Genomic DNA, 12,543 nt, shown 5'->3' with positions numbered 1-12,543 from the left:
CACACACACACACACATGAGGTGCGGCTCAGAGGGCGTCACGTTGAAGGGTAAAAGGTAAACGTCTAAATTAACACAACAGAAGATGATCTGCAGGCTGTTCATGAACACTGAGCGCTCTTATCTCCGGATTTAGAAAAGCTCTGGGAGGCTGGAGGGAAACTGTCTTGTGATTCGGTTTTCTAGTTATCAGCGCTGGTACGAACAACTGTTCAACAAACCGTCCCGAGCTTTGATTTATGATTCAAAACGTGTTTTTTTTTTTTTTTTAGAAAGTTCATCTGAGACGGATCCTTCAGTGCTGACTGCAGTGAGTCAGAAGTCTAAAGAAAATAAGGGACTATAATTATGTCTTTCCCCAAAATGTCCTTCCTCAGATCTGCCGAGGTAACGGGGAACGCTTTCCACATGCACGACGTGGCTCCTCGCCGCCTTTCATTTTTATTTCCGAGGAGTAATTACGTTAGGACACGCGTCATCGTCGCAACTGGGGAAAAAATTGAAAGTGCAGCGTGGAGGATTTTGGCTCCATCTGGTGGTGAGGTTGCAGATCGCAACCAACTGAAACTTCTCTTTTTTACTTACCAGTACTTATACTTACGACGAGGGATGTCCCGATTATTTTTATGACTGTTATTGAAGTAATGTTGTCGGTATTATGATTATTACTGAGTTCGCCAACGTTGAAGTTTAGTTATCAACCGTACAATCTATCAAACTTGTTTCAAAATAAAAGCCCTGGCAAAGTTGTGGAATTCCGACTTCACGACATTTCATAAAATTCCGAAGCGACGATTCTAAGGTGAAAGATCAGATTTTGACTCATTGACTCATTTGTGCTTCCTGTCAGGTGATCCTGGTTTCGGCCAATAAGCTGACCCGCTACATTGAACCCTGTCAGCTGACGGACGATTTCGGGGGAAGCCTGGACTACGACCACAACGACTGGCTCAACAAGAGACTGGTCGGTATTTTTACAACTTAAAAAAAAAGAAAGAAAAGAAAAGCATGTTGCCATGGTTACCCGGCGCCATGTTTTGTTTACGTTTGTCTTATTGGTCGCAGGTTTTTGAGAAGTTCACCAGGGAGTCGACGTCGCTGCTGGACGAGCTGTCGATTATCAACGACAGCGATAAGAGCAGCTCGGTGGACAAGGAGAAGTACGTACACACACGCGCACACACACACACACACACACACACACACACACACACACACACACTCAGTTTTAAAGTGAACAACCGTAAACAGAGCGGTGTGTCTCTCTGACCTCAGGTCAGCTGACTGCCCCCTCCTGCCGTCCTTTGACCCCGAGACCGTCCTCCAGACCGGTGAGTATCATCTCCTTCTCATTTCAGCCTCTTTTGGTTGTCATGGAAACGCAAATGGAAATTTCACACGTCTGGAACTTTATTTAAGATTACAACTACTATTTGACTACTATTTATTTATAATTTAATTGAAGATTATTTGATTGTGTTTCCACTAAAAAGGATTTTCACTTAAAAAAGAAAATATTTGAAATGTATTTTTTTGTTTGTTTCTGAACTAAATTTAAAGTGATTCCAGTGTGTTTAAAGTTTTAAGTGTATTTGGATGATTATCGGGATGATATCGTGGGTGGGTGTAGAGAAGGAGGTCTTGGATACTTAGTCTGCTGCTTCCAGGGCCTGGAGCTAAATAGACACTTATGGTGGATGGATGATGGATGGATGATGGGTGGATGATGGACGGGTGGCTTGTGTTCACTGTACTGAGCAGCCTGTGTCTGTGTGAGGTGAAAGGAGCCTTTGTTTGGCGGTGCCACCCTCCTCCCTCGACGGCACGTACACAAACACTGGCACGTTATTGTTTTCGGCTGCTTTTCTTACAGGCTTTTTAAATCTCTCTCGCTCCGTCTGCAGGTCACGAGCTGCTGTCGGAGCTGCAGCAGCGCCGCTTCAACGGCTCGGAGGGAGGAGGAGGACAGGGAGGTGAGGAAGCAGCGACAGTGTCCCCGACCCTCACTAATGCTCTGGAGGCTGAATGGAAGCAAATCCCTGCAGCCGTGTTCCATAAACATGGTGTAAATCCTGTGAAAGGAGGCTGATGTAGCAGCAGATTAGAGAGAGAGAGAGTTCTGCTCCTTCTCTGGTGCAGACTTGTTGTTGAGGTTACTACTAGAACATGTTTTAATACTCAAAAAACATGAGCTCACCCCCCCAACCTCCGAAGAAGCACACTCTGTTGTGATTGGTTAGCCTCTTACATAACAGGAGTTGATCTGCCAATTGTTCTTCAGCTCCTCTTCCTCTAGAAGTCCATATGAAGGAGTCTTCTCAACACGCTCTGCTCTGACTCGCTTTGTTTGAGGGCGGGACCGATATTATGCTAATTAGTTACATGGTGACATCACCACTTTTCGGAGGAAAATGCAAGATTTAAATTAAGGCGTTTCAAGTTGTTCTGAAAAGTGAAGCCAAACCTAAAGTGCCTTAAACTTGCATTCTCTCTGCTGGCCACCAGGGGGCGACTCCTCTCTGGTTGTATAGAAGTCTATGAGAAAATGGTCCTACTTCTCTCTGCTGGCCACCAGGGGGCGACTCCTCTCTGGTTGTATAGAAGTCTATGAGAAAATGGTCCTACTTCTCTCTGCTGGCCACCAGGGGGCGACTCCTCTCTGGTTGTATAGAAGTCTATGAGAAAATGGTCCTACTTCTCCCTGCTGGCCACCAGGGGGCGACTCCTCTCTGGTTGTATAGAAGTCTATGAGAAAATGGTCCTACTTCTCTCTTGATGTATTATCTCAGTAAACATTGTAAACATGAGTTTATGGTCTCAATCTCTAGTTTCAAGTCTTTTTCAATCCAGCATGATGTTCATTTAGTACATTATGGTCCATTTAGAGTCCAGCAGACCAGAAAGCAGGGGATGCTTTAGGGGGCGGGGCTTACCTGCTGATTGACAGGTCGCTACCATGCTACCAATGCTAGTTAGCTACTAAGATGACTTTAACACTTAGCTGTAGAGTTGACCTTGAACTTTGAAGCTTCATGCCAGAATCCACATGGATCCAGATCCAGTACGGTTCCTGCTTGGGGTGCCGCTCTGCCACAGTCCAAATATGGTCACTTCCTTTACTGATTGCTAAAGCATTCCTCTTCTTAGATACAGTCTATGTTCAGGAGAACATGCTCTTTAATGCCCATGGTGTTGGAATGAAAAGCTTTTTTTGTACGATTAGACCCAAGATGAGGAAACATCCTGGACCATAACCCTCACGAGTCTTCTGCCTCAGACCTTTGACCTCTGACCTCCAGGTCCGGCCTGGTGTCCCATGGAGGAGGAGCTGCTGGCTCAGCCTCAGGTGATGAAGCTGCTGGACTCGCTCCGGGAGCAGTACACCAGATACCAGGAGCTCTGCAGGCAGCGAAACAAACGCACCCAGCTGGACGAGATCCATGCCAAGGTCATGCAGGTAACACACACACACACACACACACACACACTTGAACAGGTGAATGCACCGCTCGGAGTCTCTGCCTCCATCTTTAAATCATGCTTATATATTTATTTTTCTGCAAAATGCAGCAAGTCTAAAACATGGCTGAGACCTTAATGGTAGGTGGATTTGTTTTTTTTAACCTTTTAGACAGAGCCAGACTAGCTGCCCCCCCCCTCCTCCTCCTGTGTCCCCGTTTCTTTTATCATCCAATCTCTGACCTTTGACCCCCAGAAACATTAGCAGTGTCTGTAGAAGTAGACTTCAGCGGTTACAGCCGCAGGGGCTGATGGGTAACACCGCTGTCTTGGAGATGAGCCCGGGGTTACCATGGGAACCGCGCCATGTCGGTCGCTAGCCTGGAGGATTTGAGCTCGGGTCGGATCAGGGGTGGAGGGGAGGGTGGCCTAGTTCTGGATCGAAGTGCGTTTGCTCTTTAAGGCATCACTGACCTGATAAACACAATTAACTCATGATGCACACACACACACACACACACACACACACACACACACTCCAGATGTTACAGCGCCATTTATTACTACGGTGAATATGTCGACATCAACTCAACAAAATCATAATACAGCTGCATCATTTTCATTTTGCAATCAAACAAACATACAGAGATTTAAACAATAATAAAACAAGGCTCGTTTCCACACATTGCTGTAATTTACATTGAAAATATTGTCAAAAATGCAAATAAATAAAACTAGTAAGTTATGTTTTTCAGTTTAAAGGGGCCACTCCAGCATTTTTACACAGGAACCTATCATTTTGAACAAACGACTGCAGATACAAACCCAGAAGATTGAAAGATGTGAGCTTTTCCCACGTAGACAGTGTGTCGAAAGTGTTGCATCATGGGAAATGTATTTTGGGAGCCCCTTTAATAGCCCACTCATACATTCAAGTGAACTTTGATGACGTCTGCATGTCCCATCCCTTTATATGCTTACGTGCTGCAGGATATCAATTTCCAATAATGCTTTTCCTATTCCAGTTGATACAGCATCCTATAAATATTAATACATAATATATAAATACATTTATGGGAAACATACATTTGATACAAGTATTGATCAAAGAAAATATTCATGGCATCAAAGAATATGATGTGTGATATGATGATTCTGAAAGCCATCACAGAGAGAGAGGTGGAGCCTGAGAGCCCCCTGCTGGTTGCATCGCTGAACTGCAGCTCAGAGCTTTCACTGAGACCCAGTAGACATTTTCACATGTAAATAATAATATAATATATTTTTGTACTGAAGATTCAACAGCAAGAGTTTCATGTCCATCCGAAACGCCCGGGACTGGCCCCTCCCACTTCCTCCCTCCTGTCGGAGATGGCTGAGTGTGTGTTTTGTGTATCTCAGGTGGTCACCTGGCTGCAGGGTCCGGGTTCGGAGCTGCTGAAGACCCAGCAGGCGATCGGAGACTCGATGCGAGCGGCTCAGGCTCTGCAGCAGAAGCACGAGGAGATCGAGAGCCAGCACAGTGTAATGCAACGCACTTAAAAGCAAACACACACACAAACACACACACACACACACACACACACACACACATGTAATCATGTGACGACAAATTGATTTGTGATTAAATCCAGATCCAGTTTGTTTTTCATTATTTGATGCTTTGTAGTCCGACCGTGAAAAAGGTCGCCAGAAATAAAAATTCACTCTTAATGTGTTTCACATGACACACTTTCATGTAAGTGATGACATCATCAGCATAAAGCGTACTTTCATGTGGAACTTTTCATGCTGTCTTTTAAAATAAAAATCTTCGTTTGTCATAACTTTGTAGTCAAGAGAGTCGCACTGTTTCTAGTCTGTATGCTAAGCTACGCTAACTGTTGCACAATTATGAGAATGGTGTCAGTCTTTGAGGCAAGAAAGCCCAAAAAAAAAAGTTCACATTCCTAGATTTCTTTTCATATTATATTTAGAGATATTCCACTGATCAGTATTAGAAACCTTTCTCAGTATATTTCTATTTAATTCAACATGAAATCAAGCCGCTGGTGGTAAATGTGAACATTCGGCTGATTCTGTGTCCTTGTGTGTGTGTTTCGTGCAGGAGTGGTTTGCGGTGTACGTGGAGTTGAACCAGCAGATCGCTGCCTTGCTCAGCGCCGGGGAGGAGGAGGAGGTGGAGGAGCTGAAGGCGCTGCAGCAGCAGCTGAGCGACGTCTGCTACCAGCAGGCGGCTCAGCTGGAGGGCCGGCAGAACGTCCTGCAGGCGGCGCAAGGCTTCCACAGCACCACGCAGGAGGTAACGTGTAGCTTAGCTTAGCACAAAGACTGTAAGCGGAGGGGAACTGCTAGCCCCATCAAAACCGATGGATGTAATCCTGCTAATTAACGCGGTTTGCCTCTGCAGTTGTCCCAGCAGCTGGATGGTCTGCTGGGCATGCTCTGTGCAGACGTGGCTCCGGCTGACGGAGCTTCCATTCAACAGAACCTCAAGCTGCTGGAGGAGAAGCTGCAGACTGTCGGTCCGTAGCTCGTCTCGTCTACATTTATTGATTTATTTGGTGTGTGTGTGTTGTTTGTTAAGCTTGTGCATCCATATCGTCCGTGCAGAGTCGGGTCTGGGATCTCTGAGGCAGAAGGGCGGCCTGTTAATGGAGCAGATGTGCAACCAGCCGGCGTGGCCTCTGGAGGACACGGAGAGTCCAGCAGGAGAACAGCAGGACAACGTTCAGCACATCCAGACTGTGATGGACGAGATGCAGCTCCGCAAGCAGAGGTCTCCTTCTTCTTCTCCTCCTCCTTCTTCTTCTTCTCCTCCTCCTCCTCCTCCTCCTCCTTTTTCTTCTTCTGGCGTAATTAACAGTGGATCTCATTCTATTTATTTCCTCTCGTTATACATTCAGTTAACAGGCCTAAAGGCACTAAAAAAACACATTTTCATAGTCAACTATCGGCTATTATTATCGCAACAGTAAAAAGGGATATGGCTCCCTCATGTGGTTGAAATATGAACTGCAGGTATAAATGTTAAAAGACTGGAAGAATTGTATCAGTCGACCTTGTGATTGAGGCTACTGCAGCCTCGCTACCAAATATGGTCACTTCCTCAACTGATTCCTCAACTTCCTGAACTGAAAAAATCAAAGATAGTGACGTCACCATGACTACGTCCACTTCTTCTATACAGACTGTGGTTTAGCTCCCCAACTGGTAAAACATCAGATGTTTGTTTTCATATTAATGCTGTAATGAACACTGCAGCCTCTAGGGGGCGGTATCAGCACTTCAACACTGTTAGTGTATTTGAATGAAACATATTAAGGGTGTGTGTGTGTGTGTGTGTGTGTGTTGCAGGTGTGAGGACATGGTGGATGTGAGGAGGCTGAAGATGCTACAGATGGTCCAACTGTTCAAATGTGAAGAAGACGCTTTGCAGGTAGGACGACGAAAGACGCCGACGACGCACACGAACACGCAACAGCACTTCCTGTGTTGATAAAACATGTGTGTGTTCAGTCAGTAGAGTGGCTTGGCGAGCTGTTGGACGCCCTGTTGAAGACTCACGTGAGACTGGGAGACGACACCCAGGAGACCAGGACCATGTTGGACAAACACAGGAAGTTTGTGGACGTCGCTCAGGTGAGAAACTCTTCGTGGTGTTTCAAAAACTCTCACGAGAAGTGATGAAGTCACGCTGAAAACGTCTCCGTCCTCCAGAGCACGTACGACTACGGCCGCCAGCTGCTGCAGGCCACCGTCGTCCTCTGTCAGTCGCTGCGCTGCACGACGCGCTCGTCCGGCGACACGCTGCCGAGGCTCAACCGGGTGTGGAAGCAGTTCAGCGTCAGCGGCGAGGAGCGGCAGCAGAGGCTGGAGCTGGCTCTGAACTTCCACGCCGCCGCCGAGAGGGTGAGGAGGCAGCGGCGTCGCGTTGGACTCTCTGGCATGCGTCACACACACACATGAGGACGTTGAAAGTGTAAATGTGTGTTTTTTTGTGTTTCAGGTGCTACAGCAGGAATGTGTGGACCCGGAGTCTCTGGATGAGGTCGACTCTTCTGGGAAAACGCTGCTGGACAGACTCACCATGCCTGTTATCTTCCCTGACGGGTATGCACACACACACACACACACACACACACACACACACACACACACACACACACACACACACACTGTTAAGATGTCTGGACATTAACACCACCACATGCCTATCTCCAATGCTATCCTTCAAGGTGCTTAATAGAAGATTGGCAGCATTTCTATTGCTTCTCTATGGTTTTTAATGTGGCGGTGGCTGAGCCGGCGGCTAGCAGCTAACAGAGCAACACCCTGCAATCAGCAGAAGTAAAAAGGTTATAAACGTACTCATGAAATGCCCAGCTAGAGGCTCAAGCCGTAGTCCACAAACCAGTGGGTGACGTCACCATGACGACGTCCACTTCTCATATACAGGCTATCCAATCCACTTTATATATTTATATAGCACGATTTTGACAAACACAAGGTTTTCCAAAGTGCTGCACAACAAGAAAAAACACAATAAATAACACAAAAGAAGTACAATAAAAAAGCTAAAAGTAATGAAATAAATAAAATGCTGCTTGCACAAGAAAATAATATCCACGTATACACATAAAATCATAAAATTAACACCCTACATGGCGTGAAAAGCCAAAGAAAAGAGGTACGAGTACAAGCAGTCATGTGATCCGTTGCTTAGCGCTGCTTTAAACCCCTAAGATTTACCAGCTTTTTATCATGTGACTTCTAACTGGGATCGTTGTGGTTTCAGCACCGAACAGTTCTTCGGGAGTCCCAGCGACACGGCGGCGGCGGCGGAGGCCGTCAGGGAGCGCCTCCTGCTGGTGGAGGAGCGGCGGCTGCAGCTGCAGGAGGTGGAGCTTCACAATGAAGACGAGGAGGAGGAGGAGGAGGAGGAAGTGCTGAACGGGCAGGAGTCACGTCTGGACGTGATCGGGGAGGAGATGAGCGAGAAGGAGGAGCAGGACGAGGAGGAGGAGGGGGAGGAGAGGGAGGCGCGGCAGCAGGATGAAGACTTGGAGAGGACCACACAGGACTGCTAATGGATCGCTTACGACGCTCGTTAACACCTTGATGAAGCTCGTTAACGAAGGGCTGCTGGTCGCTTTTCCACCGAAGCCTCCGATTGGTTGCTTCCGTCTCCCAGCTGGTGTTTCTTTACATTAAGCCTACGTTTCCCATCAGCCTCTTCTGCTCACCCTTCCTGAAAGAGGATGTTGGACGTGATGCTCTGGGACAACAGCGCCCTCTAACTGTCTTTCTGCCATTAAGCGATCCAGCAGATTTTTTTTGTTGCAAAGATGTAAAATACTGGAATTATTAATATTCGTACGTCTGGATGCTCGATTAAGGACTGTAAAATAATCTGTTTCGATAAGAATGCTTCTAATGTACAGCAAACGTCTTTTCCCAGCATGCCTCTTGTTCACCTAAGTGGGTGGAGCTTTCCGCGGTGCTGAAATGGTCGCCACGGTTTCTGTCTGTGCCTCCTCCTCCTTTCGCCTTTCTTGCTTCCTCGCCTCCTTTTTTAAAAAGAAGATGAACCTTGTGGTCTGGACAGGAAGGGGCGGAGCTAAAGTATGTCAGGCGTGCAGCGACCTGAAGGTTTTCCTGCATCAGCGGTGCATTTCTACCAGACATGTCAGCTGATGGACGTGGAAATGCTTGTTTTCAGTTTTCCTTTGGAGTTGGACTTCCCGTTTCCTCAGAGATGAATGATGTGTGAACTTTTATCTGTCACACCTTAAGATTAAATGAAAAAACAGCAACAAACCAAATCGGTTTATTCTGGCAAAATATGTAATATGATATTACATTTGTATTATTTTTCCCTCTCTACATCTTGGCAGTTACACATTTCACCAAATACTAAACACAGCAGGGAGAGAGACATAGATTTGTAGTTTTAACTTCATTTGGCCTGATGGGACTTGTAGTTGTAACGTAGCTGCTCTAAATAAACCCGCTGCCTTCATGATGGGAATCAAACCTGCGCCGCTTTCCTCCGATCCAGACTGACATCAGAACAGGACCTTCTCCTATTTATTTGACTTTTTTTTTTCTCTCCAAGCAAACCTTGCTGTGATTGGTTGGTTATTTTGACCAATAACTGCTGCTGTAAGTGTAACCGCTAAATACCGCGTCTTGCTCTCCGTCCAATAATATATACATATGACATCTTTATGACATCATCCTCGAAATAAAGAAGCGTTTTTTGAAGCTGCTGTCATGAGTCTGAATCAACCGCAGAACAAAATGTTTTTCAAATAAAGTTTATTTAAAAAAAAGTTAACTTTTTAAACACAGACGTACTTTAATGTAATATTCTCTTGCTCCTTAAATAGATGACATCATTACATGATACCTCAACATGTTCATGATAAAACTTTATACAAGCCGTTTCATGTCAAGCTGCCACTAGAGGGCGACTTGTCATTTCAAGGCAATATCCTTCACTCTTTGTTGACCTCCATATTTGTGTGTTCACAATGTCGACGAATGAAAATGGCGATAAGAAGGCGATCAGAAGGAAACTGTCATGAAAGCATGTTGTTTGCTTCCAGGCGTCGGACCGGACGCCGCCGTGGCGTCGGCGGAGCAGAACGCGGTGACGGAGGTCGTTCCACTGCAGGTCATCGCCGCATCTCCTTGTCGAAAAGGTCTTTGGCCTCGTTGATCTTAGCGGCGAGATACGGTGACCCACCTGCACACAAACACATGATTCTGTGATCATTTAACATTAGTGCTGAGTCGGCACATTTCACTCTGAGATGACGACACTTGAACCATTTAAAAGCTTTTCAATGACAGTTGAAGTTAAGCCTCACTGTGATGAGACATAAAACCTTCTCGTTACGAAACAAAAAATACAAAATGATATTGATTACTAAAAAAATAATGCATGTTTTAGCAACTTGAGATTTTACAATCCTAGATTCTATCTTTAAATGTAATCTGTAATCTCACGAAGCAGAGTTAATTTGAGGCTCCAGACTTAACGCTTACCCTTATCTGGATGGTTCAGGACCATGATCCTCCGATGGGCCTCGCGTACCTTGGCCTTCGTGGTTACTGGGCTGGACATGAAACAAATATTACATCTATGTGAGCGACTACACTTAAGAAAGGTACCATTTAAGAAGCATAAAGTACAACACGTCTTATCACCTGATGCCGAGAACGAGGCTGGCCTCTCGCTTGGACATCTTCTGCTCAAAACCTCCTTTGTAATATGGCGAGAACGCCTGTGGTGACAGAAAAGGGACGGGCTTTTTACAACATGTGCAACAACAAAGAATAAGAATCCTGGATGTGAGGATTACAGTCGATGAAAAGGAGGTTAAATAATGACTCACTAGTGTGGGCATCTTCTTGATGGTTTCAGAGAAGACCTGTCCAAGAGGCTTCCACAGCTGGAAGGCGTAGCGGCCTGTGGATCACAGCAGTCATTAAAACAAACTAAGCTTAAGGAAAACTTCTCTCATGAACAAATGTAAAGAAGAATAACAGAAGATTAATGTGCAGATGATGTCACCGTGTCAAACTGTTTTTACCTGCAAAACCTGCAGCAGCAACACCAAGACCGACTGCGATCAGAGTCCCTGCCTGTCAGCGAAACAAGAACCGGGTGAGACGACAAGCTGGAGTAAAACCCGACTGACTTTAATTAAGTAAGTCAATGGAGGAAGTTACAGTGCAATATAATGTATATACGTAGATTACAAAGGCTTGTTTTCTGCCACGTGATTGTTCAAAAACTGATGTAATTAACGACATTCAGAGCCTAAAATGTGTAAAGGATTAACTTCTCATGTTGGAACCGAACTGTGTGGATGTGAACCATATAGCAGAGATGTATTTATTTACCATCAGGGAGACCTGATGCTTTATAATCTTATTTCAGCTCATTTCATTTTACACACAAACATGTTTCTGGTGATTAAAAATAAAAAACAAGAATAAAAATACATACTTCAATCCACACTATACTAGTGTACTGCGGGATTAGCATCTCGTGTGTGTGTGTGTGTGTGTGTGTGTGTGTGTGTGTGTGTGTGTGTGTGTGTGTGTGTGTGTGTGTGTGTGTGTGTGTGTGTGTGTGTGTGTGTGTGTGTGTGTGTGGGGTGTAACCTGTTTGGACATGATAATGTGTATTTAAAGTGTGACGTAGAGGTAGCTAGTTAGCAGAGCATTAGCCATATGTGATGAGAGGTGGTGGCATTTATAACGTAATTAAATTAATTAGTGGTGTTAATGTGTGTACAAAGTCGTCCTAACAGCCACCGTATTTATCAAACCGCCGGTAAAAGGCGCGTAGCTAGTTAGATAGTTAGTAGTGCTGAGTGACGTGCCGTTACGTTAGCGGTCATTGAGGTTACGTAACGCACGTTAGCAGGTACAGACGGGCCCGGTTCCGTTCTAATCAACTCCACGGAGGTCTTCGGCGTTAAAGCGGATACGTACCAGCCGCCTGTCTATGTCCGCGTCGCTCCTCACGTTCGTTTTCGGACTATATTCGGCGTATCGCATCATGTCTCCTCCGTCTACGGTCGCTCTGCCGGCGCTCGCCATGTTGCCCCAGCGACGAATGTCACGTGATTCGCCGCTAGCGCATCCGCTTTCAAAATAAAACTGTCTTAAGGCAACTTCCTGTTGCTTCAGAGACTCAATAAATTCTCATTGAAAGGATTTATTATTTATTTTTTTTAATTTGTATTATTGTTATTTTATTTTATTTTTATTATTTGGGTGTTTTTAATTATCTGTGCACTATATTATTATATTATATTTCTTTTTTCATCACTCAATCATTACAGTTTTGGCAATAGTGTGTGTGTGTGTGTGTGTGTGTGTGTGTGTGTGTGTGTGTGTGTGTGTGTGTGTAAAAACACATTATTTTACTCTTTCAAACCCAAAGTGAAATATTAAATCTACAGACCGATAACCAATAAATAAATAAACTGTATTTGTTTGTGCCACTAGATGGAGCCGTTGTCAAGTGAACCATGTGGTGCTGTATAACGTGTGTGTTGCACAG

General features: G+C 45.2%; 2 protein-coding genes across 2 annotated transcripts in view; one reads left to right on the top strand and one right to left on the bottom strand.

Moving 5' to 3' along the window:
• The window catches only part of sestd1 (SEC14 and spectrin domains 1), a 17,526-nt gene extending 8,720 nt beyond the window's left edge, over positions 1–8,806 (top strand). Inside the window, exons 6-19 of the mRNA XM_084023035.1 lie at positions 850–963; positions 1,065–1,159; positions 1,275–1,330; positions 1,904–1,972; positions 3,299–3,456; positions 4,860–4,982; positions 5,566–5,760; positions 5,869–5,983; positions 6,072–6,237; positions 6,816–6,897; positions 6,978–7,100; positions 7,179–7,370; positions 7,468–7,571; positions 8,257–8,806. Coding sequence (XP_083879161.1) covers positions 850–963; positions 1,065–1,159; positions 1,275–1,330; positions 1,904–1,972; positions 3,299–3,456; positions 4,860–4,982; positions 5,566–5,760; positions 5,869–5,983; positions 6,072–6,237; positions 6,816–6,897; positions 6,978–7,100; positions 7,179–7,370; positions 7,468–7,571; positions 8,257–8,548 — 1,884 coding nt within the window. The 3' untranslated portion in view covers positions 8,549–8,806. The remainder of the gene's footprint in view (positions 1–849; positions 964–1,064; positions 1,160–1,274; positions 1,331–1,903; positions 1,973–3,298; positions 3,457–4,859; positions 4,983–5,565; positions 5,761–5,868; positions 5,984–6,071; positions 6,238–6,815; positions 6,898–6,977; positions 7,101–7,178; positions 7,371–7,467; positions 7,572–8,256) is intronic.
• A 1,184-nt stretch (positions 8,807–9,990) lies between these two features.
• dnajc15 (DnaJ (Hsp40) homolog, subfamily C, member 15) lies at positions 9,991–12,107 on the bottom strand. The gene is made up of 6 exons (XM_084023061.1): positions 11,970–12,107; positions 11,060–11,111; positions 10,862–10,935; positions 10,674–10,750; positions 10,512–10,582; positions 9,991–10,209 (listed from the first exon to the last, which is right to left on the bottom strand). Exons 1-6 carry the CDS (start codon positions 12,075–12,077, stop codon positions 10,139–10,141), a joined length of 453 nt encoding a protein of 150 aa, XP_083879187.1. The 5' UTR covers positions 12,078–12,107; the 3' UTR covers positions 9,991–10,138.
• Positions 12,108–12,543: the final 436 nt, after the last annotated feature.

This window comes from Eutrigla gurnardus (assembly GCF_963514095.1).
Source record: "Eutrigla gurnardus genome assembly, chromosome: 12".
In the NCBI taxonomy this organism is placed as follows: Eukaryota; Metazoa; Chordata; class Actinopteri; order Perciformes; family Triglidae; genus Eutrigla; species Eutrigla gurnardus.
The sequence above is the reverse complement of the archived record's forward strand: the minus strand, read 5'-3'. Positions and strand labels throughout refer to the sequence as shown.